This window comes from Neolamprologus multifasciatus, chromosome 3 (genome assembly GCF_963576455.1).
Source record: "Neolamprologus multifasciatus chromosome 3, fNeoMul1.2, whole genome shotgun sequence".
Taxonomy (NCBI): Eukaryota; Metazoa; Chordata; class Actinopteri; order Cichliformes; family Cichlidae; genus Neolamprologus; species Neolamprologus multifasciatus.
This window is the reverse complement of record NC_140441.1, coordinates 10,937,147-10,964,783: the sequence shown is the minus strand read 5'-3', so window position 1 is coordinate 10,964,783 and position 27,637 is coordinate 10,937,147. Positions and strand designations below refer to the sequence as shown.

General features: G+C 40.2%; 1 protein-coding gene across 4 annotated transcripts in view; it reads left to right on the top strand.

Annotated features, from left to right (window-relative positions):
* Positions 1–27,637, top strand: part of LOC146521569 (V-set domain-containing T-cell activation inhibitor 1-like) — a 36,055-nt gene that overhangs the window by 5,542 nt on the left and 2,876 nt on the right. The window contains exons 2-3 of one of the 4 annotated variants that reach the window (XR_014873354.1): positions 7,569–7,910; positions 8,149–8,693. The exons of 1 other annotated variant lie outside the window; for it this stretch is intronic. Coding sequence is in view for 2 of the 3 variants with exons in the window: in XM_085155279.1 (XP_085011405.1) it covers positions 7,569–7,910 (342 nt within the window). In the remaining variant the exon portion in view is untranslated. Of the gene's footprint in view, positions 1–7,568; positions 7,911–8,148; positions 8,694–24,156; positions 24,468–27,637 lie in introns of those variants that run through there. 2 more of the 4 variants (XM_085155279.1, XM_085155280.1) reach the window with 2 other exon arrangements.

Below are 27,637 nucleotides of genomic sequence, written 5' to 3'. Positions count from 1 at the left end.
CAGCTGGGAAACTCTGTGTTACCTCAGAGAGCTGAAGATATCGTGGATATGCTGACCTCGCTCCGTGGTGTACAGGTCCGTTTACCCTCATGATTAATATTCACAATAAAAATATTAGCCGAACATCATAAAGTCTGTATGTGTGTCATAGTGTCGAACAACCTTTGTACAGTTAAAGCCAGCAGTTACTACATGAGGAAACACCAACGTTATCTCTTTTATGTGTTTATACACAGGTCACGCTGATTACTGAACAAAAACCCAAAGATCAGCTGTTAATCGAATTTATTTGCTCTCTCTCCTCCTTAAACATGTTTTTAATGTTAGTTATAATTCAGAATTGGCGACTGAAACACGTTGACACATAAGAACATCAGGAAATAAATCCCCGATAAATATAACCTCAGTAAAAGAAGTCAGTGTCAGCGGGGATTATTACAGCTGTGTACCGGGGCTTGCGCTTTGTCGGCGGTAATAACAGCTCGATTGCTTGCGAGGCGAGCGGGTCTATCCACGCTTTGCCGTGAGACTGGGCAGACATCTCCGAAATCATTGAAGCACTTTTGCAAAGAGGCTCTATCTTGACAAACCGACCAGACACATGAGGATTAAACCACTACATTCTCGGCTAAAAAAATATTAAAACTGTATTTGGTGACACACACAAACAGGGTTTTTCAAAGTTCAGTTCTGTTAGTTTCCACATGCTGGTTGTTGCGTGCTAAAAACAATGGCCACCAGGCCAAAGCAATGGTTTTGAGTCGATCAGCGTTAACCCCGCCCCCTTAGTTTGATGGGTGAGGTTGACAGATAAAATTATTTCATGGTGAGAGCCAGGCGCCAGGACTGCCAAAATGAAATAAATAAATATATCATTAAATAATTAATTAAATGTGTCAATAATTAATTAAAATGTGAAATACATAAATAATTAATTAAATGTGTCAATAATTAATTAATTAAATGTGTCAATAATTAATTAAAATGTGAAATACATAAATAATTAATTAAATGTGTCAATAATTAATTAATTAAATGTGTCAATAATTAATTAAAATGTGAAATACATAAATAATTAATTAAATGTGTCAATAATTAATTAATTAAATGTGTCATAACTATTTATTTAATTAATTATTTCCCATTTTAATTAATTATTGACACATTTAATTAATTATTTAATGGTGTATTTAATTAATTCATTATGGCAGTCCTGGCGTTCCATACATATTGAGACATCTCTTATCTTGTATTATTAGAGCGGGAACATGTGAACATGCGAACTTCCCAATATCTTTTCCCAAATATCCCTGCTATCCATTTCTCTTAAAGAAGAGTTGACCAGTGTACACCACAGTGAAACCCAGAAACAAAACAACCAAATAAGAGTTAAGGAAGTAAGGAGAAATAAACAGAAGTGTCCTGGTCCTGCAGCTGAAACAAGTTGCAAACTGACTACCATACAGTTAGACCCACAATTATTTGGACAACTTGTTTCTAATTTTGGTTCTGTACATTCCAACAATGAATTTTAAATGACATGACTCAGGTGCAGTTGAAGTGAAGACCAGGCACGTGCGGGGGGGGGGCTAGAGGGGCTTGAGCACCCGCCCCTTTCCTGATGGGTGCCCAAAGTGCCCTTTTGTTGAGGCAACTTTTAAAAAAAAATATATATATATATATATTTTTTAATGTGTGTGTGCGTGCGGAGTCCTGTCTGTGCCCCTCAACAATAATATTTAACTATTAATCACAGTTTTGCTAAATAAAAGGATCTGGCTTGCATCAGTCACATGATCACATTCAACCAATGATCGCCCTTGACAGCAGAACGCGCTGGTTACGAGCCGGGAACGAGCTCACAAAGAGCACGCGCATTTTTAGCGGTCTGGAGCTGTAGGAGAAACACAAATTAACTCAGAGACACAGACTGATCAGAGGCGGAGCCAGACATTTGAAACACCCGGGGCTTAGCCCTAAAGGGTAGTATGCATGTGGGTTTTTTTTTTTTTCTTTTTTTTTTTGGGGGGGGGGGGCAGAAATGACTGAAAGATTAATAGGCTCTGTTTTGAGTTTTGTTCAAAAAAGAATGACTTCATATAGGAAAAAAATATATCACATCACAGGACACCTTAAACTAGTTTTTTAATTAAGCAGCGAGGCAGAACAAAATCAGGGCTGTATCAAGACACAGGGACTAAACCCCAATTCAACCAGACCCAGAACTGATCTGGAATTAAAACAGGACTACAAGAGTTCAAAATCAGGACTACTGAGGACTTAACCAAGACAGAACCAGAATCAGAACTAGATGACAGTAGCACTAAAAATCATCATAGACCTGCACTACACTTATTTTTTTATTCTACCAAAGTCCACTATTTAGATTGAGAAAAGTTTCTATAATTATTTAGCCTTGTTGTGCAAACAAGCCTGCATAACTTAATAAATATAGAATTTGAAAAATAACAAACCTAAAAAGAAACACTAGGTACGACACATATGGAAAAGATATATATAAATCTTATAAAGTTTGTATCTGTTTTGTATGAAACTTGTATGAAAAGCATACAAGAGTGAAAACAGATATAAGATCCCTTGAAGAATTATATAATGAAACTTGTATGTTTTGGATTCTTACTAAAACAATATATGAAAGTAATGAGAAAGTGGCCACTTTCATGAGTAAATCATATAAGTTTTTACTATTTCTTTTCCATATGGGGAGATACATGAGTACCTATGATACGGTGATACTTTTGGTAAACAACCATTTGACTAACATGTGTTTCTCACCTGCTCTTGTTCCATCTGTTCTGTCCTCATTCTCCTCTCTGTTCCTCTCTCTCCCTCTCTGTTCCTCTCTCTCCCTCTTTGTGCTGACAATCATCAAATATACAGTTGAAACAAGATATTTACAAACTCTTCAGATCAAAACACTTTAATTGTAATATCAAATCAGACTAAATGTTTATTTTTTTAGATTTATAAATATAAAAAACATATTTGTTAACTTTAAGAGTAAAGAGAAAAATTGTCTGTATTTCTTAATTGCAAATGGCACCAAATTGTATTCAAATTGAGCCACACTTATGGAGCTCCACAATTCTTTTCCTGGTGTTTTGGTTGACATCTCTTGATTTTCCCATTTTAAAGAAACAGGCTCTGTGTTTTGTCTTATATGCATCCACAGGTGTGCCACCAATTTACTCACATGGACTCTACTAACCAATCAGAAGCTTCTTCAGCTCAGAATGGAATCGTCTGGAGTTTTCTTATTAATTAACAATAAACTTAGTGTACATGTACTCCTAAATTTGATGAAAGTGATAAAATATAGACAGCTCTGTCTCTCTTTATTCTGACATGTAACTCATTCAAAATATATTTCAATATTTATTTAACCAAAACAAAACAAGTTTACTCTAAATTGATGTTGTACAGTAAAAAAAATGTTCTTGTATTTTCCATAAAGTGTATATAAATATCTGGTTTCAACTGTGAATATACTGCTGTGTATTGAAGTTCCTCTTGTTTTGCACAGAAATATACTGAACAACATACAAAGCATAATATATAAAATACTTCCAGAGTTTTTCTTTGAAAGAAGCTCCTCATGTCCATTCTTGTATATCAGTGCATTACTGAAACCGATTTATTTAGCCGTGGAGGGAAACAACTGAAAATATGAAATAAACACACGTAAGCTAAGACTCTCTAAAGAAACAGCATTGTTGTTGTTCGGCTTTTCATTTCGCCATTTGCTGATTCACTCGAAGAGCAAGTAACGTAATATGGGTCAAGTGATCAGTTTGATATCAATCTTTCGTGATTCACCGTCATATTTACATTATTTGTACAGTACGAATGATTTGCTTTGGTACCTGGTCGAACTTCAGTTCTCCTCTGTTTGCCTCGCTGCGTTTCTCCAACAGGCAGCAGCTGTCCCCGCCCCGCTTAGTGCCTGAGCTCGGATCATACCAATATTAGGGGGGGGGGGGGGGGGGTTTATGCACAGTCGTAAATTCCCACAGTGTGCACTATGTGCTTCGAGTACTGTGTGTAGTTTTTGTTTTATACAGTTGTCAGCAAGGCATCTAACTATGAAAAAATTACACTCCAAAAGACCCCGGGCTTCTGAAAAAACAACCCGGGCTTAAGCCCAGTAAGCCACCCCCCCGCTCCGCCACTGAGACTGATGCGACAAAACCAGTAAGTAGGTGTACAGCGTACACTGTAGTGTAGAGCACATAGGAGTATTAGCTTATTACGTACACGTTGGTAAGCTGTCTTGTGGCAACTGACGAACTGAAACAAACGAGCGTGCTGTGTTTGCAACAGCGCGACAAACATTACCTGTCCTTTTATTAACTGCACAAGTAGTGCTGGTCATAGCTGCTAGCTACCTGTTTAAGGCTGTCATGGGTCTGTAGCTCTGTCACCGTTTTAGGGAACATATTTAGTTTTAAAGTATTTAGAACATATTTAGTTTTAAAGTAAGTTTCCGGGCTTTTCCTGCCTTTCTGGAGGGATTATATTTCACTAAAAAATGATCTAATATGCATGTCCACATAATTATGCATTATTATAATATATTAAAAAACACACGCTGTGTTTTAAAGAACATACATTAAGAAGCAGATTATATTCGATTTATATTTTAAATAAGACAAAATTTGGATTTCACAGCAGTAAAATTATTGTATCTCTACAGTTTAAAATGTAATAAGCTTTGCCCTGCACAGAGTGGATAGTGAAACAAATGGAATCATCATAAATACATTATTTCACATTTATTACTTCCCCCTCCTCATTGCTTTATTATTGTAGCTCTAGTAATAAATAATAATGTAAGGATTCTGGATCAGCACAGTGATGCCCATAGTATATACAGTATTCTGAAGAAGGTCTAAAATGTCACTGTGTGTGCATGTGTGTGTTTTATGTATATGGATTATTTTAAAAATATTACTCATGATATAACATTGTCCAGACATGCCTGGTAAGGACATGAGGAGGAAACAGTAGGAGCTGTGTGAGGCTACTAAAGGCAGTGCTATAACATTTTTCTGTCATCATTTTATTATAGATTAAGTGTTAGGTGTGGATAATTAGATTATAGTTTATTGCAACAGCAAGTTGTGCCTTGTTTTCACATAGACAGCAAGTGGAGAGTGAAATATGAAATGATGGGATGGAAGGAAGAAGAGAAACAAAGAGTGATTCACAGGCAGAGCCTAAATTATTTCTCACAGTTTTTTGTTGCCTTATGGTTCCAAGTGCTGTCACCAATCTTTGCATTTTGTTATTATCTCATGACACTTGTTTAATCAGCTACCATCTCTCCTATGGACTTTTTAATGTCTACAGTCTCAGATCAACACAGCCCTGCCCTTTTCATATTAGATTCTTAATGAATGTGTGTTGTTGTTATTCAGCCTGGTTCAATGTGCCCTTTTTAACTTTGAGCACCCGCCCCTTTAAACCTCTCTGCACGGCCCTGGTGAAGACTTTGAGCTTTAATTCAGGTGGTTGAACAGAAAGGTACATAAGAGATGCATAAACATATGAGGAACTAAAGCATATTTCAACATGTTCCTTTTTTCAGGGGCTCAAAGGTAATTGGAAAAATTAAATAACTGAAAATAAAATGGCGATTTTAAATACTTGGTTGAAAACACTTTGCTGGCAATGGCAGCCTGAAGTCTTAAATCCATGGACATCACCACATACTGGGTTTCCTCTTTTGAATTGCTCCTCCAGGCCTATGCTGCAGCTGCTTTCAGTTGGTCTTTCCAAGTATTCAATTCCCAATATTGTTCCTATCTATTTCTCTTCTAAGAGATAAGACTACACCACAATGAATTCTAGAAACAACCTTCAAGCAAGGATTTAGAAACATGCAGAAATAACAGACAGTGTGGTGATTTATGCTGTGGGGACACCCTCTTACCCATCAATGTCACCCGGATTAAAAGTGTCAAAACAGAATGGTGACGAGAACCCACATGAGACCAGAAATCCAAACTGACTGTAGGTGTTGTGGGCTGCGATGTTGGTCACATCGTGGGTGTGACTCCAGACAATAATGTTCATTGCTGTTTCTGCTCAGCACGCTGGTGTCTACTGCAGTGAATATAATGGGACCTTAAGAGAGACGACTTCTTGGCTGTTTGGTCTTTACTGCCCATGTCCACAAAGGACAGATTAAAGCTTATACTTGTGCTATGATATTGCAGATGCGTCTGTCTTGTAGGAAAGGCATTTGCTAACAGAGAGGGGTGTTTCAGAGGGATTTTCAACCTTTTAGTCAGTAGGACAAAGGCTCTCGAGCACTTTACCGCTCCAGCTCCATTTAGCTGACTTTGTGGAATCTTTTAAAAAAGAGCTAAAAACATTTATGTTTAATCAGGCCTTCTGCTGACATTTTGTTATTTATGTTTTAATTTTACTCCATTGTTCTCTATTGATGTTGTGTTTTTGTTGTTGTATAGTGCTTTGTGACTTGTGCTTGTGAACATAAATACATTTTATAAACTTCCTTTCATTATTGAGCTGTTCGATATTCATCCTGTCAGGAATCTGTACAGACATTATTTATTAGTTCTTCCTGGATTTTCAATTATCAGTAAAAAGGGGGAAAAAAACCAAGATAAAACCAAACGGGTGCATCATAGTAGCTACATCTACATTTATTAAATGCTGTCTATAAATAGAAGAGGTTACATCGACCACCACATGGACTCAGTCAAACATATAGACTTTGTACGTGAGGGCAGCTTCTGTTTAAAACTGTGTCCAAACTGAGAGTAGATGGTACTGTTGAATTTACACTGAATCAGTCTTTTAACTAAACATTGAGAATCGCTGCTGTAATGATTTGTCATTTGTGAGACATGAGATGATTTATTTACATAGAGAAAATATTCGTTCATATTTGTTTGATTTTTGTCAAACTGAAACAAATGTTCATTATAGTTCATAAATCACACGGTTCAGTTTAGGCGAGCACTGTTTAACAAACTGAAATTTAACTCGATCTCATGGCTCCATCCTGTATCTGTGAAAACACCTGAAACCACTTTGTAGGACTGTGTTAAAAGGTACATTTTAAGTGTAGACCATTTTTAATATGCATTTTATATTTATTTCAATCAGCAACAACATGTTGAAAGTCAATTTTCAGAAATAGTTTCAATTATTGACTTGAATTAGCACACTGGCTTTACTGATGGTGTTTTTCTGTAGATTTAAAGCAAATTATCAGTTTTCAAAGCTTAGACATTTTTGCCATCGTCTACAGACAGAAACATATATCATCACTGCTTTAAAAACATAAAACCATATATAAACACACATATAAGCATGGATGTGAATATGTCACCAGTAAAGCTTCTTTATTCACTCTCATACACATTTTTCTTTCTGCTTCATCTTATCATCTGTTTTGTGGTACGTTCAGTTTAAAGTGAGAAGACTGTTTGAATTATTGCATTGGAATTAAATAGTTTGTTAGAACTGTGTTACTGATTTTTCTCCCTTTTTTTTCTCATCTTTTTCTTCTGTAGGCCAAAAAGAGGTCAAAGTAACACGAGGAGAAGATGCCACTCTGGAGTGTTACGGCCCCAGTGGTGCTACTGACATACTGTTGAGGTGGACCAAACCTGATCAGCAGATACAGGGTTATGTCTTTTACTTAAAGGACGGTCATTTTCAGAAAGACCTCCAGGATCCCTCTTTTAAAGGTCGGGTGAAGCTGAAGGACTCAAAAGGGATGAACAATGGAAATTTCTCAGTGATTCTCCAGAATGTCACCATGAACGATTCTGGAACATATGAATGTTATGCAGCATACAACAATCAGCAAGTTCAAATATTGAACAACATCACCATGACAGTTGATCCTCCAGGTGAGTGAGTAGAGTTGAGTGTGTGTGTGATCAGAGGTGAAGCTGCTTCCTGGTTGTTGATGTTTGTTTCTAAAGATGTTGTTGATGAGACTTTGTAGAAAGCAGCTGGTCTGAGTGATGTGATCAGAGTGCAGTAGATAATGTCTGACAGCAGTTTGAAGAGGAAATGGATTCTGTTCTGTTCTTCACTCATCACCTACCTGACAGCTGACACCTCACACCTGTTTCTCACCTGCAGGTCAGTCAGGAGGACAGAGTGGAGATGGAGGGAAGAAGGGTGGAGGAGAGAAGAGTGGATCTGTTGGACTGATCGTTGGTCTGATAGTTCTTCTTGTGCTTCTTGTTGCTGCTGGTGTTGGTTTTGTGATCTACAGAAAACGTAGGAATTCAAATTATCAGTCTCCTTCTGAACAGGGACAGCAGATGGAAATGTCTTGATAGCTGACCTGTGAGTCCTGCTACTGTTCAAGGTTTTTAGCAACACCCAGAGTGACTGATGTTCTGAGGACAGGTACAGGTAACCATGCAAAAGTAAACTGTGTATAATGGAGTTAGAGTGGAGGATGAGGGAGAGAATAGTGGATCTGTTGGACTCATAGTTAGTCTTTCAGTTTTTGCTGTTGCTCTTAGTGGTGATGTTGTTTTATAAATCAACAAAACATTCAGTCTGTGTCTATACCAGCGTGCACTGCCTTATTATTTCTCTGTAATTCAATTTAATTGTACATTCAGAAGACAAGGAGACTTTGTTGTGGAATGACTTTGCAAACACTCTGATCTGTAGTGAGAGGGAGTTACGCACTGGTGAGAAGAGGAATGAAAGTCAGTAGAAACAAGACAGAATACATGTGAGTGAATGAGGGAAAGATACAAGGAGAAGTAATGACTGTTTGCCTGAAATCAAAAGTGCTGGTAATAGTCAAAATCATTTCTTAATTTTTGTTTGTTTGTTTGGAAACATGTTTTTATAAATAAAGTTTTAAGATGTATCAGTATTGTTTGTGTATTTCTTTTTCAGTCCTTACCAGAAAGACAATAAGACTAACTTTATTGATCACAGACTGAAAAGAGCAGTCAGGAGAGGAAAGAAAACTCTGACCTCTCAAATCAGTCACTGCAGCTTCACTCTGATCTGGAATCAATCCAAAGAAAATAAAATGCCAGTGTGTGAGAAGTCAATGTGTGAATGAACCCTCTGCATTTACAAACAGATGTAACATGAATACCAGAAAACCCATGTAAACCTATGTTCCTGTGTGCTGGAATTTTATTTCAAGCCTGGCAGCTTCAGCAGTGCTGGGAACAGTGGGTGTGTTAGTGGGAGGTGTGTGTTAGTGAAAAGGCCATCAAATTATTCTAATTTGAAGTTGGATTTGATAAAGGCTGTACTTGAGGGTTTTTTGTATGTTTGATCAATGATGATCAATGAAGTTAAATTACTGTGGTGGGGTGTGATTTGTGGCTCAGCTGCAGGAGAGGGTGACCAACACAGGTGATGTAATCATCCCTGCTATATTTGAGTAGGACACTGAGGCTGTGTCCCAATTCAGGGTCTGCACGCTTGAAGTACGCGCACTACGCGTACTACGTACGGTGCGTACTATAAGTACGAGAAGTGCGGAAGTGAGAGGCTTGTGAAATGGGACGGTCTAGCCTTCGTCGCGCTGTTCAGGTTGCCTAGCAACCATGATACTAACCGCGAGAAACGTTACATACAGCTTTGTGTGACAGAAATGAAGGAGAAAAATGTTTTGTTGGTCATTCATTTTTGTCATGACATCACTTTGATTAGTTGAGTATCTGAGGCTGAGACCACGGGACTGTAAAACATGATTGTTGGGCTTCATTTCTGTACTGAACAGTCATTTAAGATTAGTTAGTAAATAACAATTAGCTAATGTTGGTCATGAGACTAAAATCATCTCACTGTGGTAATGTAAATATAATATGGCCAATATTATAGTATTGTCCACATTGACCACATCAGCTAATATGGACATTTCAGGCAGAGAAACTCCATCCACCTGCTGTTCAAACCTTCTGTTTTTGAGGAGCAGCCTTTAGTGAAAGTTGCCTTAAATGTGAAGGAGCTAAAAAAAAAAAAAAAAAACTTGTTTCAAAAGGGGTAAACTAAGGGGCTGCTCCAAGGCAGATAATGAAGGGTTATTTTGAACTGTGATTCATGCAAAGCTACTCAAGTAGCCTCCAAGAATAAAAATGAACACTTTGAACTATGACCGAAGAAATTTGCTGACCTTGGTTTGTTGTGCAACTCAACAGTGAGATCAGAACTACAAAGAAAGGCATATGTGTTAGTTTGATGTTTCACAGCTGAGGGAAAAAAGAGACACCAGATGTGCAGTGATGTTTTGGTGATTTGGTGCAGGCTGAGCAGATGAAGCAGCAAGCTAATCTGTGTTACAGCAGACTGGATGTATGGAATGGAAAGAGACAAAACCTCATTTTTTACGTCTTAACACTTTACATCTACCAGTTTTTCTTTTACAAACATCTGAATTACAAACACATTTTTTACCAGTCTTTTATGCTCTTGACATTTTGCTCTTCCACCTTTGCATGAATAATTATAATGAACAACTGAGTTGTGCTGAAACTAAAACAGAGAAGAAAGAAACAGTGTGTTTTTAAGCACAGATAAAACAATAACACGTTTTTGTTATGTATTCATAGTTTTAAGCAACCTTAATGTTTTCCCTTTCCGCTCTCTCTTGTGGCTTGTCAGGCCTTTTGAGCTCCAAAGAAAAAAAGCTTGGCAAAACAAGCAATAAAAAAGAGTATTTGACAGCTGAGGTGTTGTATCAACATGTATGAAAAATATTAATAATATTTGTAACAAATATTTTCTTAAACACAAAGCGTGGAGTTACAGATCACCCACAGTAGAGACATCCTATCCATTTTACTGCTTTGAACAGTTTTCTTTGATCACTTCACTTTTTGTATGAAAAAAGTGAAGTGATCAAAGAAAAAACCCTCCCAGCAAGTGCAGTGCGGGGTTTTTTTTGTTTTGTTTAGTTTTTTTTCGTTTTTTTTTTGCAGCATGCAGCTTTCATCTGATCTGTAACAGATGCAGAAAAAATAAAACTAGCTAAGAGAAAAATGACCTTTTAACAGGAAGAAACCTCCAGCAGAACCAGGGAGGGGCGGCCATCTGCTGCGACCGGTTGGGTTGAGAGAAGGAAGACAGGATAAAGACATGCTGTGGAAGAGAGACAGAGGTTAATAACAAGTGTGATTCAATGCAGAGAGGTCTATTAACACATAGTGAGTGAGAAAGGTGACTGAAGAAGAAATAATGCATCATGGGAATCCCCCGGCAGCCTATTGCAGCATCACTAAGGGAGAATTCAGGGTCACCTGGTCCAGCCCTAACTATATGCTTTAGCAAAAAGGAAAGTTTGAAGCCTAATCTTAAAAGTAGAGATAGTGTCTGTCTCCTGAATCCAAACTGGAAGCTGGTTCCACAGAAGAGGGGCCTGAAAACTGAAGGCTCTGCTTACGATTGAGTCGCTATATAATTTGGAGCTCCCTTTCATTTGGGCTGGTCATTTTTTTAAGTTATGATATTTTTTTAAAGAATTTTTTTAAATAGAATTCTGTTTATTTCACCTCTTTTATGGGCCCACTGAATTCTTAGTGGGAGTCAAAGAGGAGGTACTGACCCGTGTGTGTGGGCATACGGTAAACTTCAGTGTTGAGGTTTCCATTCTCTTCAGTGTGCACGGCACAGTCCAGGAAAGGCAAACAGTTATCCTTTGTGTCTTCCCTGGTGAATTTTAGGTTTTTATCCACAGCGTTAATAATAATAATGTGTATGCGTTTGTCCCCGTAGGGAAATTACTCCTCTGCATTAAACCCATTCACCCAGTGAAGCAGTGGGCAGCCACCAATGCAGAGCCCGGGGAGCAGTGTGTAGGGACGGTACCTTGCTCAGGGGTACCTCAGAGTAGCCATTCAGAGTCAAACCCCCGACCTTCCGATAATGGGGCAACCATTTTACCTACTGAGCTATCCCTGCCCCAATTTGAGCAGTGAAGGATTCCACTACTTGGGTTTTGATTTTGACCCAGGTTTCCTCCTCATATCTGTACTAGTGGCTGGGTACTCTACCTTTAAATGAGCCAAGAGCCTTTCTTTCCACTTCCTCCATGTAAAGGTTGGTTACAATAGGTGACACTGGGGAGCCCATGGCAAATCCACATCACATACACAGAAGTGGCTTAAATTTGTATTTCCATCTAAATGTATGGTTCAACTTTTTTTGTAAAGTTACTTTTGAAGACAAACTCATATAAGAAGACAGTGGATCCGTGGAAATAACATTTTCTTCTACTATTTGTTTTTGTGTATCTGCAGTGTTGTAAAGACCCACCTTTTAGCACATCCCAGCACACCCACTCACTTCACCAGATGCACCTTGTTTAGTTCTCTCACCTTTGATTGGGTGTGGTGCTGGTCCTTAATTGCACTCACCTGTCACACATTATATAAGGACTGCATTTACTTTTGGCTCACTCTTTCTTCACTCCCACACGGGGCGGCAGCAGAGGTGAGGTTCTGTTTAGGTTTTGTATTTTATGTATTGTTTAAGGTAATTAGTAACTTAAATCTCTGTTTTCTTTCAGCATTGGCAGTCCATGTGTGTCTTTCCTTCCTTCCTTCTTTTGCTTTATTGATTCGAGAATTATTGATTTGAGAATAAAATGAGAACCCCGTGATTAGATGACTGCTTATTCTTATTCTCATCGGATGAGCCCATGATGCTAACTACTCAACCCTGAGCCTTCCCTTCCTCCATAACATGGTCCTCCGAGCCGGAGTAGTGTTAGCGTCATGGATTCAAAGCAGCCATTGACTGAAGGTTTGAGAAGATCCAGTCGTGATAGTCGACCTCCCGCCCACCTGCAGCAGTATGATGTTCAGTATCCTGGAAGTAGAAGAGCTACATGTGATACAGAGAGTCAAACCGAATGCCAGCACAGTGACAAAGACACACATGGGCTGCAGGATCCTGTCAGAGAGTCAGAAAGTCAACCAGAGACATCCCCTGCTCCTTTACCCACCAACCAAGATGAGGTCATGAGGGAACTCCTGACAACGATGAAGGAGATTAAGCAATTTATGATTCAATCATCTCCTTCCCATTCTCGTAGCTCCAGATCTTCGATTCGCACTGTCTCATCTGATAGAATCAAATCTTCTGTATGCAGTTTACGAGCCAGTCCTCAAACACATCAACAACATGAGCAGCTCCCAGTGATTGATACAGCAACCTGTCAATCACCCTTCCAGCCCCCACAGATTAGCTGTCAGTCTGTCTTAGTTCCGGCTGCCAGCCCTCCTTTACCTAATTCAACCATATTAGATGCTGCAGTCCCTTCAACTGGTTTGCCTAGACCAGTCCTTGCTACAGAAGATGAGACTCCCTTTGATTTCCTGGCCTTATCACGGCAGGATCCCCACCAGATCTCATGTGTTCAACCTGCTGTTCCTTTAGCTGAAGACCCTGTTCAACCTCTCATTTGCATATCTGACCACAAGCATTGCCCTCCTCTAACGCAGCAACCAGCTACATCCAATGCCTCACATGAACAGAAACCTTTGATACCTGTTACTGCTAGCTCGGGTCACTCCTCTAGCACGAGAACACATGTATATAAGCTTGAAGGTCCTTCGTTTCCAGACCTTAGTAGAGAAGACGAAATGCAATACAGGATGTTACGGATGGCCCTTACAAACCTTCTTGATCCTCATGAGACAGAGCACTTCAAATATCATGTCCTTCTTGATCACCTCAAAGTAGACCAAGCTAAACGATTAGCTCTTGCCTTTTCCTACGCTCCTGACCCATACACTCAAGCCATCAAAGCCCTTGATGAGCGTTATGGGCAACCAAGACAGCTGGCATTGAGAGAGCTAAAGAATATACTGGAACTGCCTCCTATCAGAGCAGGTGATGGTCAGAGTCTTGATAATTTTGCTCTTCGTGTACAGGCTTTAGTTGGGTTGCTTAGTACTATGGGAGAACAAGGACGTGCAGAACTAGACTGTGGCTCCCATGTTGATCGCTTGTTAGCGAAGTTGCCTGCAGAGCATTTCAGTCACTTCAAACGGCACGTTTACAGGGAACAGGGAGAAATGACATATACCTTGGCTTTATTCTCATCCTGGTTGCAAATGGAATGCAAGTGTCAACCCAGAAAGGCCAGTCCTGTTTCATCCTTCAACCAGCCACGACCTGCCCGTAAGTACACCTCTCCACTTACAACAATATTACATGGGGCAAATACATCTGATGATCTTGTACAGGCAGCACAACCGATCATAACAACTAAGGCAACATGTGCATATTGCCGCTCACCTGAACACCACATTAGTAAGTGTCCCGATTTCATTCAGAAGACAAAGGATGAGAAAATAAACTGGATAAAAGCAAACAAACGGTGTTGGCGTTGTGCTAGGACTCATCAGGCCGCAAAGTGTGACCTGAGGAAAGCATGTGCCACCTGCATGGGACGACATCTACAGATCCTATGTGATGTAAATAAGAGATCGACAACTGAAACTAATCCTGTAGTGAGGATACTGTACTTTGATAGACCTAGTGATTGTCCTAGTGTCCTTTTAAAGGTTGTGAAAGTGCTCCTGCGAAATGGAAAAAGAACTCTTGAAACATATGCAGTACTTGACGATGGCTCCCAGCGTACCATTCTTCTAACATCAGCTGCGCAGCATCTCAACCTGACTGGGGAAGCAGAGGGATTATCACTTAGAACTGTCCGTCAAGAAGTTGAAACTATTCAAGGTTCTTCCGTAAGTTTCAAAATCTCACCCATCGCACACCCAGAGAAAACCTACACAATTAATAATGCCTTCACTGCAAGTCACCTAGCACTTTCAGAACACACCTACCCTGTATCATCTCTCCAACGGAGATACAAGCATCTTCAAGGTATCCCATTACCCATTATTAATAAAGCAGCGCCACTCCTGCTCATAGGCTCAGATCATACTCACCTCATCACGCCTACTGCTCCATTGAGACAGGGACCATATGGGTCTCCTGCAGGAGTTAAAACCCAATTAGGATGGACACTTCAAGGTCCGATCACAGATTTCCAGCCCCAGAGCAGAACAGAGCATGTGCAGTGTTTGTTCACATCTCTCAGTTCATCTGCAGACGTACTGCGTTATCATGTTGAGAAGCTATGGCAACTAGACACTTTACCTGAATACAGTGAGAAATCTGTGATCCGATCAAAGCAAGATCAACTGGCACTGGAACTCCTTGAACAGGCCACAAAAAGGGTTGAGATCAATGGTGTTAATCGCTACGCCACTCCTCTTCTTCGGATGGCAAACTTTCCTCCTTTGAATGTCCCTCCGACTGTAGTCATGTCTAGACTCCGCAACACTGAGGCTCGGTTAGCTAAAGATCCTGACAAAGCCATGTCTTACAAGGATCAGATTTTGAAATTGGAGCAAGCAGGCTATGTAGTTAAACTTAGCCCAGAGGAGATGCACAATAGCAAAGAAGCCTGGTATATTCCTCATCATATGACAAGTCACAACAATAAAGATCGCATAGTCTTTGACTGCTCTTTCACATTTCAAGGTCAGTGTCTCAATAAGTACCTATTGCCAGGACCAATCCTTGGGCCAACACTTCTCGGTGTTTTGTTGCGTTTTAGGCAACATTCAGTGGCAATAAGTGGCGACATCAAAGGCATGTTTCACCAAGTCCATCTTCTGCCTCCTGATAAACCACTCCTCCGATTCTTGTGGCGTGACATGAACAAAGCAGCTCCCCCTTCAGTGTATGAGTGGCAGGTACTCCCCTTCGGTACGACCTGCAGCCCTTGTTGTGCAATCTATGCACTGCAGAAACATGTGAAGGAATATCAATCTGACAAAGATGTGCAGTCTTCAGTAATGCAGTGTTTCTATGTTGATAACTGTTTGCAGAGTTTTCCATCAGCAGAGTTGGCTCGAACACTCCTAGACAAATTAAGAAACCATCTATCAGAAGGAGGCTTCGACCTTCGCCAGTGGGCCAGCAATAATCCTGTTGTGATTAGCCATCTACCATCTGAGGTAAGAACGGCAAGTAATGAACTTTGCCTGACTGAAGACAAGCCATCTGGCCCACGTGAACGCACACTAGGATTATTGTGGAATTGTGAGACTGACTTGTTTGCCTATAAATACAGAACTCTAGCCTCACACCCCACCACAATGCGTCGTATCTATGCAGTACTTGCTCGTCTGTATGACCCATTAGGCTACTTACTCCCATTCACAACACGCGCCAAAACCTTGGTGCAAGAGCTATGGAGAAAAGAGAGAGATTGGGACGACCCTTCCCTTCCACCCAACCTCTTAGAGGCATGGAAGTCCTGGGAAGAAGAACTTTGTTATCTTCCTCAAATTGCCATCCCACGTTGCTATACTTCTAAGGAAATGGATGTTTCTACCACAGTTCGAGACATTCATATCTTCTGTGACGCTTCGGAGCGAGCATATGGTGCTGTCGCATATTTGAGATCAGATGATCTTGAAGGTCATGTGGAACTGAGTTTCTTGTTAGCTCGCTCACGTGTTGCTCCTAAACGGAATTTAACAATTCCCAGACTGGAGCTATGCGCAGCCCTACTAGGCGCACGCCTCTGTGAGCTCATACAAACAGAACTCACCTTACCAGTCAGGACTACCACCCTTTGGACTGACTCGACAACTGTACTTCACTGGCTTCAGTCAGATTCCTGCCGTTTCAAGGTATTCGTAGGAGCCAGAGTCTCAGAAATTCAAAACCTCACAAACAGTCAAGATTGGAGATACATCAATTCAGCCACGAATCCTGCTGATGATGTTACGAGAGGTAAATCTCTGAAAGAGTTCCTTAGCCCAAACAGGTGGACCGAGGGTCCCTCGTTTCTGCATGAACCTCCGAATAACTGGCCCACAGTTACAGATCTCCATCCTGATGATGATCAGACTGAGTTGAAGAAATCCTACTTTTTTGGTATTGTCAGTACCCCCTCCCATACATACACACCCAGCTTCAGAACCTATCAAGAGCTATTGGATTTCACGGCTCGTTCACTCTCCAACCACAAGGGTAACATTCCTTCTGCAGCTGATTATCTAACAGCAGAACAAGAAATCCTTCGTCAGGCACAACTGGACAGTTTCGGTGAAGATTTAGCCCGCTTACAGTCAGACAAACCCCTCTCATCTGACAGCCGTCTATTGTGTTTGTCGCCAGTGTTGTGCAGGAATTCTGGACTTATCCATGTAGGAGGCCAACTACGACAAAGCCCAGACTTGGAATTGAATGTCATTCACCCAATAGTACTTGATCCTGCTCATCCAGTGACCAAACTGATCATACAAAATTATGATGACAAACTGCATCATGCTGGTTCAGAAAGACTTTTTGCTGAAATACGTCGGAAATTTTGGATTCTCAGAGGAAGGGAAGCAGTACGCAGGCATCAGCATAGCTGCGCTGCATGTCAGAAATGGAGAGCACAGCCCATCATTCCAAAAATGTCAGACTTGCCTGCTGCTCGTCTTAGGTTATTCAAACCACCCTTCTACTCCACAGGAATAGACTGCTTTGGACCATACATGGTCAAGATCGGCCGCAGATCGGAGAAAAGGTGGGGAATAATATTCAAATGTGTCACGACTCGGTGTGTACATCTTGACCTCCTAAACAGCATGGATACCGACTCCTTCCTCATGGCCCTCCAACGATTAATTTCTCGACGAGGAACACCCCTGGAAATTATATGTGATCAAGGAACTAACTTCAAAGGAGGAGAGAAGGAACTACGGGCAGCTTTTAACAACCTTGCTCCGACTCTACAGCCGATCCTGATGACTAAAAGAATCCATTTCAAATTCAATCCCCCGCATGCACCCCATTTCGGTGGAGCCTGGGAGAGAGAGATACGTTCTGTGAAGAATGCTCTGAAGAGAACCATTGGTGCACAAATGGTCACTGAAGAGGTCTTAAGAACAGTCCTAATTGAGATTGAAGGCATTCTTAACTCAAAACCCCTAGGCTATGTATCCTCAGACATTGCAGATATTGATCCCATAACCCCAAACCTTCTCATCATGGGCCGACATGATTCGTCACTTCCCTTGGTGTCCTATTCTGATTCTGACCTCCTAGGTCGACGACGATGGCGACATGCACAAATATTGGCAGATCACTTCTGGCGGCACTTCATAAAAGACTATCTACCATCCCTCCAAAGAAGACACAAATGGCAGAAGGAAAACCCAGATCTCACATTGAACTCTGTCGTAATGATCATGGATTCACACCTTCCACGTGCCCTTTGGCCCGTAGGAAGAGTGACACGCCTCCTGAAAAGCCCAGATGACCACATCAGAACCGTGGAAGTCTTAGCACAGGATAAAACCTATATCCGCCCTGTTTCCTGTCTGATCCCACTGCCCCCGCTTCCAGACAAAGACTGATTCTGATCATATCAACATATTTCTCACTAGAAATATAGGGGCGGCTGTTGTAAAGACCCACCTTTTAGCACATCCCAGCACACCCACTCACTTCACCAGATGCACCTTGTTTAGTTCTCTCACCTTTGATTGGGTGTGGTGCTGGTCCTTAATTGCACTCACCTGTCACACATTATATAAGGACTGCATTTACTTTTGGCTCACTCTTTCTTCACTCCCACACGGGGCGGCAGCAGAAGTGAGGTTCTGTTTAGGTTTTGTATTTTATGTATTGTTTAAGGTAATTAGTAACTTAAATCTCTGTTTTCTTTCAGCATTGGCAGTCCATGTGTGTCTTTCCTTCCTTCCTTCTTTTGCTTTATTGATTCGAGAATTATTGATTTGAGAATAAAATGAGAACCCCGTGATTAGATGACTGCTTATTCTTATTCTCATCGGATGAGCCCATGATGCTAACTACTCAACCCTGAGCCTTCCCTTCCTCCATAACATGCAGCATTGCAGACGTTTACATGTCATGCATTTTGCCTTGGTACTGTAAGCTGATTTCTTTTAAATCAATAAGTCTGTAAATTAACAACATTCTGTTCACGTGAGTAGTTCTTGAATATGGCCTGCTTGCATTACAAAGGTATAGTCTGCTGTCCTATGTAAAATTGTATTGAACTTATGACTGATGTAGGTTTGCATGAAACAGACCTGATCATGCTGACATTTTCAGTTGCAGGAGAAGGGAGAATTAAAATATATGGAACAGATAATTAATAATTAAGCCAATAATTATAATAATTCATATTTTATATTCAAATTATATTGAAATTCAATTAATTATAAGATAAGATAAGATAAGATAAGATAAGATAAGAATCTCTAACATCACAGAGCCACAGGTAACACACAGACCTGTTAATCACTTATTAAGATCTTGAAGATTAACAGCTTTATCTAACTAAAACCACGATACAGTTAAGTCCTTTCTTTTCCAACTTCAGGTAACTGATCTGCCTGTCCCCAGATGATAACCAGATCCACCAATGGTGAGCAGGGATTGGTCAAGGAGGTTAATGTTGCCACCCTATGGCTTATGAATTTAATCAGTGCCATATGTTTATCCACTGTTTCCACTTTACTTATGTTTTCTTATACTGTTCATAAACTTTTGACTGCAAGACTGATCATGTTCCATATTTATTTACATGTTTGGCTCTTCTGATTAGGTTGTATATGGGTGTTTATGCACTATCTTTGCTGTTTGTTGTTGGATGATATGATTTTGAAAAGTCTTTGTGAATCATGAATTGTAAATACTTAACCAAATTCTGGGTACTTTGCAGCAGTTCATTAGGAGTAGCTTTTCTTCTTCTTTTTTTTGTTTTTTTAGCTTTTTTTATTTTAATTTCCAATCCACTAGCACCACCTGTGGCAAAGTTTTACAGTCTATGACCAGATTAACCCGTGACACACCTGCACCTGGCTCTATCACATTGTAAGACCCATGTCATGCACAATACTGTTCTTCTGTTCTTGCTTTTTACAAATAAACTGTTAACTAAATAAAATGGCACTTTGTATTTATTTTCAATTTACACCAGTAGGAAGAAATGTCCAATTACGCACATGAATCTTTAAAAATCACCACTACTTTTTTTCAGGATGATTTTCAAATTAAATTGCTTCAATAACAAATAATTACATATTCATAAAATGTTTTTACAGTAATGCCTAGCATTCTGTCAGCACAGTCTGTTTTTTTCTTAGGAAATAAATTTGAAACTCATCTGAAATGATGGGCTAGTGCATTTTAATATTTCACTGGTGTAACTTCAGTCACCTGAGACAATCATCAAGTGATTGTCAGGAACACTTGGGGCAAATACACAAAATTAATCAGCACACTTGGAGTGGATTGGTAGTTACATACTGGCTCAGGTAATGTAAACATTTGTGGTTTTAGTGAGGAGAGAGCAGTCAAACAGTGATTGCAGAACAATTAGAGACATTATGAATGAGTAGTGATTGTGTGTGTGAGACATGAGTGACGGAGGTGTTCCAATTGGTTTGTACTGTGTTTTTATTTGTGAGTCTGTTGTGCAGTGGAGTATAAGCTATTTTAGATAATCGATAATGAATGGATGCCAAATTTTTGAAAGAGCTTCTGAAATTTAAACTTCAGAAGTTGAGAAGTCAACCAGAAGAGAGAGATTTACAGATTTACATCAGGATCAATTCAGGATACAAGGTTAGTACAGCCTAATAAATAATACATATAGTTCATATAGACTGTTTCAGTGAAATGTTGTCTTTTATGGTGAAGAGGCCAGTTAAATTTTTCAGGAGTTTTGTGGTGGCCACTCTGGTGAACACTGTAGATGGGAGAAGACCACACAGGGAATTTTGTGGTGCTAATTAATGTAACACAAACTATCTGCAGCTATGAAACATTGTCCTTATCATTCTCAAAATCTTAAAACATTTTTCTTGCAAATTATTTAATGTAGAAGTGGTAGAAGGCCAACAGCAGCTTCAGGAAGAATAACCTGGAACAGAAGCTGCTGCTAGCTTTCTACCTTCTCAAAGGAGAGCGTGATCTCCTCCTGTCTGGGTGTTTTGTACGCAGGGGCCACAACAGATAACAGGAAGCTGTTTTGTGCTGTGTTTTACAGGCCCACAGAGGAGGACATCTCCGAGGCGGACGAGGGACGGGTCCCAGGACAGTCCATCGGCGGTGGAGTTGGCCATCCTGGAGTCCCTGAAGAGGCCATGCCAGTCTCCAACGGAGCATTCCCTCCTCAGCCTTGTTCCTGCTCTGGCGAGCACGCCGCCTCAGATGAGAGAATTTCGAAATTTCAAATTTATCAATTGGTTTTTGAAAATAGCACAGCTGTGTTAAATTTGGAAACATTGGACTCGAGCAATCAGTAGTTTTCTGATGAGGCAGCAGCTCTCCAGGGCAGAAACAATGCTCTTATTTTTCTCCTCCTTCTCCCTGAGGCTCTTCCACTTTAAGCTGGGTCCCTTTTATTCCTGTCTCTCTGTAAATAGTTAAATTTTATATATTTATGTTTAATGTTTTTGTTAGTGAATTTATATATTTTTTCCAATAAGCATTTGTAATGACTAATGTCTCAGTTCTACTACACAGCAAATATTGGCACCCGACTTGACACATGTAGAATTTATTTCATTTTATACAAATGAAATATATACTATAGGAACATAGTGAAGAGCAATTATTTTACGAGAATAAAGAGAGGTTAGTTTATTTTGGAGGCAAGCTCTATTTATTAAGAACATTTTAAAATGGCAGGAACACTCTTTAGAGGTTTGTGGGTGGCTCAGAGCCGTTGTGGGGAAGTCACTGGGACTTCAAATGGGCTATTCTTTTGGCTGCCAAGACGCTGCTCCCTCCGCCGAGAAGTAGGCCATGAACTTCTCCCTCAACAGGACAGCCTCTCTGGAGGAGTTGTTGGCTGCTACACGACCCAGGCCTTGAAACGGCCAGAATTAAACCAGGTCTAAATAAAACAAAATAAGGACTTTATAAAATAGACCTTCTGAGTATCACTACCGTATTAAACACTTTTACTAACCACAGGCAGATAGACAGGTGGGACTGAGCGCCTGTATTTGGTGTCTAGGTGGGCGATGCTTGAACCGACGCGGGACAGCAGCTCCTCAAACTGGGCGAGGGAAAGACGGTGGTACTGCTGAAAGCGGCCGTCATCCAGACGCAGCTCCTGGAGCAAATGGTGAAACTCACAAAACTGCTCAAGCTTCTGGAGGACCTGATGGACCCAGGTACTCTCTCTTCAAAATGCTAGATTGACAGCTGCCATCTTTCAAACATACCGTCTGGCACTACTTGCTCCCACATTTCGGCTTCATGTGCGTGAAATTTTTTTATTTTGAAGCACGACCAATTCGCGTTGGATGCGCGTCGAGGTGCGAATGTGCACGTGACCAGCTAGGGCGTGTGGCGATTTTTGGTGGTGTTCTGTGTGAACACACCGTTATATCAAATATATTTAAGCCCAACAATAGTACTGCTCACTATTGCCAACATTAACAAAACTAAAAAGGGTAGGCCAAATTAAAAAAAAGGCAACTCACCAAGTCTTGAACAAAAAAAAAAAAACCAGAAAAAATTTAGTAAAAAAAATTAAATAAAATAAAGAATAAAATAACATATTCATTCAGATCTTTACAACCAACTACATAAAATCGATCTTAATTGAATGGTCTAATTCTCCAATAATTATTAAAAATAAAATAAGAATAAAATAAGCCTGCCTACTGAGAAACCTGACACCGGGTCATTTACATACTAACAGTGATTGGATTCTTAGGTGGGGCAAGGGTGAGTGCTGTGTGACTTCTTTTCTAAAAAGCGACCAGCGACAAATCTGCCGACTTTTTCTGGTGTTATTAGAAACTTATTTATGACGACTTTTTGACGTGAAAGCGTGTATCGCTCCTACTCTCAACAAGCACCGGCGCTGCCGTGGGCACCTCGCCTGTGCCAAAGCGTTCACGGGCGGAGGATAGTCCTCCCCCAGCTGCTATCAGGACAGGAGACGTTCACACCTACGAGTCCAAACTGCAAATGAATCGTGCATGAGCGAAGCCGCTGCTCCCGCACTGACTGTAACGCAGTCAGTTCTTCTTTTACTGTTATGCTGTTTTGTGGATCACAAGGTTTAAAACTACTTATAAACACACACACAGCTAAAAGCAGACTGACAATTGTCATGATAATAAATACTAGTTAATCTATAGCACCGAATCATCAGTCAGTCACCTGTGACCTCGCCTCTTCACCTCTGTCCGAGCTACAACATGGCAGAGCTGCCTCTGTCACCTGATGAATAACAGTGAGACATTCCACATACATGCAGTCACACATGTGCTTCAAATACAGTCATGAACCAACAAGTCATCATCCAATTTCACCTGTGATCTTGTGTCACCATTACTCTGTCACCTGACAAATAGGACAAACATGACAATAAGAATAAAATGTGGAGCTGCTTTAGTGTTTCTGTCACTTTGTGCAGATCTTGACTCATCAGTAATGTTTGTAGGGTGAGTGCATTTTTAAAACAATTTGTGCCAACTGCACTACAAGGTGGAATATTTGCAAAATCGTGACTACCTCATGATATTTTGTCTCAAAAATGAACCCTATGAATATGTCAGTGCCATTAGGAGGAAATTATTGTCACCAACATTTAACGTTAGACATATAATTTTAACAGCCTCTGTAAACTAATATCCTGGCTTGCTCGAGGCTGCCGTTTTCTCTGACAGTTTCAATCAAAATTAGAAATGCTACTCTGAGACTGAGAGAACTAATAGTGCTGCATGTTGTGCAGTTAGTTTCGAAAACTCCCTGAAAAGCACAGCCAATCACATTGGCCATATTTGTCACATGACGTAGGACTCCAGTAGAGAACCAATTTAACTCTTTCTGCACTGCTGGCTGAATGAGACATTGACAGATCGTTTTTTTTTTCTTCTTATCGGGTTTGTTTTTCTTTACTCGAAGAGATCAAATTACTGGTGGGGACAATTCAATAATCGCTGGATATTGGTGGGGACATGTCCCCTCCGTCCATGCCAAATCTACGCCCTTGTACATTCACATGACCTATTATGCAAATTATGCGATGACGTCATTTAGCGGCTTCTAGCGACTTTTAGGACAGCCAATAGCGATTTTCCTTACTGAGGAATTCAGTTGGCAACACTGTGTGAGTCTGCGCGCAGAGCACGAGGGAAAGAGCGAACACGTGGAACTTTTCCAGCAGATTTTTCAGCTATTGTAGTAAATCTCGTCCATATTCAGTCTGTGGATAATCTATTATTTTCTTTCTCAACTTCTAAAAGCTTGATTTAAGGGGGCAGGACGTTTGTTTAAGGGGGGCATTGCCCCCTTTTGCCCCAGCGGATAGCCGGCCCCGCTTCCGACTGTAATGGCTTGGCGACCATGGACTGTCCTGACGGAAGTATTTATCTTCTATCTGCTGGGACATGTCTGTAAAGGTAACCAGCGCTTAACCAGTCTGATGGGTAGTAAAAGGTCACAGGAAAAGGGAGAGGGATGGCTCTATGTAACCACTGTACGCGAGTCCGTACTACCGTAGACTTGAGAAAGGGCCATCGTTTACGTTTAGTTTCATTTTCACTTCACGTAATGGCGGACCTGTTGAGTAAAATTAAAGTGAACTTTAAAAAAACTTCTGGATTTAACAGTAGATTGTTTTTAGAGCTGAGTGACGACATTATGAAGACATTTACAGCGAAACAACTTTTTCGCTATTGAAATATTAGACATGGTCATTATAAGATCAGAAGGCCCCTGCTCCATTCCAGAGCGGTTTATAGCAAAGTCCCTTTTGCGCCATTATCATGTGGTTTATGTACACGCCAGCTATTTCCCGTAAGATGTCAGCGGGCAGTTACAGCATGTGGATAGAGGGAGACAGAGCTCCGTTTATTATTAATAACAATAATAATAAAATAAAACTAAAATGCATTTATCCACAATAGTTTTTATACCAAACTGAAGTGTATGTAGATAAAATTACCTATATTTACAAGTCACAAATTCAAACATCAGCAGCCTTACCTTTTTTTGCTGACATATTTAAGTTTGTATTATCACAGATGGAGATGCTGCTGCCTTAAAAAAAAAGTACATTCTAACCAGCGTTCACAGCTTAATACTTATTATTTTATTTTGATACAATATAGCTAATATTAATATACTACTATAAATCTATCAAATTATTTTCTACCTGACAGTTTTTCTTCACTATGCTTTGAGTAATGCCATAATAACACAAACTGTAAATGATCTTTATAACTAAAACATTTTAAGTCACAGACTGAGTGCATGTCTCCAGGTCCTGCTGTTAAAATATGGATCATCTGTCAGATCAAAACAGTCCTGTTGCTGGAGGAGAGCATCATCAGGCCACGTTTTAATGACCCGGGTGCTTGGAGGGGTTTGTTTCCTGACAGGGATGTAGGCAGGAATGAGGAGCAGAGAATAAAATAGAGTAAACCTTTATTATCCCACGAATGAGAAATGTGGGTCTTACACAGCTCTTATAGCAAGAGGAGTATAAAAAAAGACACAAAGTAGTTTATATATAAACAACAGAAATTTGAATGGGGAAAAAACATATACAGTGATATGTATAAATTGTACAGGGATATGTACGCAAGTGTGATAAGATAAGATAACCTTTATTAGTCCCACGCGTGGGAAATTTGTTTTGTCACAGCAGGAAGTGGACAGTGCAAAAGTTATTTAGCAAAAATTTGAATACAATAAGAATAAATACAGTACACAACTGTACATAATAGAATAAAATAAATACTATATACAGTAGAATAAAATAGAATAAGATATACAATAAGATAAAAATCGAATACAAATGCTTTATACAACTGAGTAAAAATATAACGATGCCAGAAAAGATTATTGCACATTAGTGTTATTGCACATTTGTGGATGTGTGTGTTTGATTAGATAAAGTCTTTGTTGTGGAGTCTGACAGCAGTGGGGAGGAAAGACCTGCAAAATCTCTCCGTCCCACATCGTGGGTGCCGCAGTCTCCCACTGAAGGAGCTGCTCAGTGCTGTCAGAGTCTCCTGCATGGGGTGGGAGATGTTGTCCAACAGTGATGACAGTGGCGAGTGTGAATGATCCTTATGAAATACACAGTGTACAAACAAATCACTAGCAGTATTTGATGAGTAAGATAACCAAGAGTCTGACAGCTGCTGGTCAGAATGACCTGTGGGTGTAAAAGTCTACTGCTGATCGAGCTGCTCAGTGCTTGTACAGTCTCATGCAGTGAGTGGGAGGTGTTGCCCATGATGGATGTTAGCTTAGACAACATCCTCTCCTCCCCAACCTGCTCGATGGACTTCAGCAAACAGTCCAGCACAGAGCTGGCCCTCCAGACCAGTTTGAGTTTCTCCCTGTCCCTCTCTGCCATTCCACCACTCTTTCTCTCTTCAAAAAGTGTTGATGAGAGTACACCACAGTGAAACCCAGAAACCAAACAGGAATTAAGGAAGTAAGCAGAAATAAACAGGAGTGTTCTGTTCTTGTAGCTGAAACTGTTTGAAAACTGACTGCAATACAGTTAGATCCATGATTATTTGGACAGAGACAACTTGTTTCTAATTTTGGTTCTGTACATTCTCACAATGAATTTTGAATGACATGACTCAGGTGCCGTTGAAGTGCAGACTTTCAGCTTTAATTCACTGTGCTGAACAAAAAGTATTGCATTAAAGTGTGAGGAACTAAAGTATTTTTAACACAATCCCTTCATTTCAGGGGCTTAAAAGTAATTGGACAAATTAAATAACTGGAAATAAAATGTTCATTTCTAATACTTGGTTGAAACCCCTTTGCTAGCAATGACAGCCTGAAGTCTTGAACCCATGGACATCACCACATGCTGGGTTTGCTCCTTTTTTAATGCCCTGCCAGACCTTTACTGCAGCTGCTTTCAGTTAGTCTTTCCAAGTATTCGACACCCTCTTACCCATCAATGTCACCCGGATTAAAAGAATCAAAACAGAATGGTGACGAGAACCCACATGAGACCAGAAATCCAAACTGACTGTAGGTGTTGAGGGCTGAGATGTTGGTCACATCGTGGGTGTGACTCCAGACAATAATGTTCATTGATGTTTTTGCTCAGCACACTGGTGTCTACTGCAGTGAATATAATAGGACCTTAAGAGAAATGACTACTTGGCTGTTGGTTCTCCACTGTACACAAAGGTGTAACTAAAGCTTATGCTTGTTCTATGGTATTGCAGATGTCTCTGTTTCCATAGGATGTGGTTGGTTAAAAACATTTTATAAATTTCCTTTTATTATTGAGCTGTTTGATATTCATCCTGTCAGGGATCTGTGCAGACATTAGCTGGAATTTCAGGAAAGAGGAAATGTGTTTTTAATACAATTATCAGTAAAAACAAACAAACAAAAAAACAAGTTAAAGACAAATGGGTGCATCACGGTGGCTACATGTACATGACATTTATTCACGTAGAGCAAAAAGTCAAACTCAAAAAAATGTTTAGCTGATTATGGTTCATAAATCACACAGTTTAGGCGAGCACTGTTTAACAAACCGAACTTTAAAGCCTCCAGGCTCCATCCTGTGTCTGTGAGAACACCT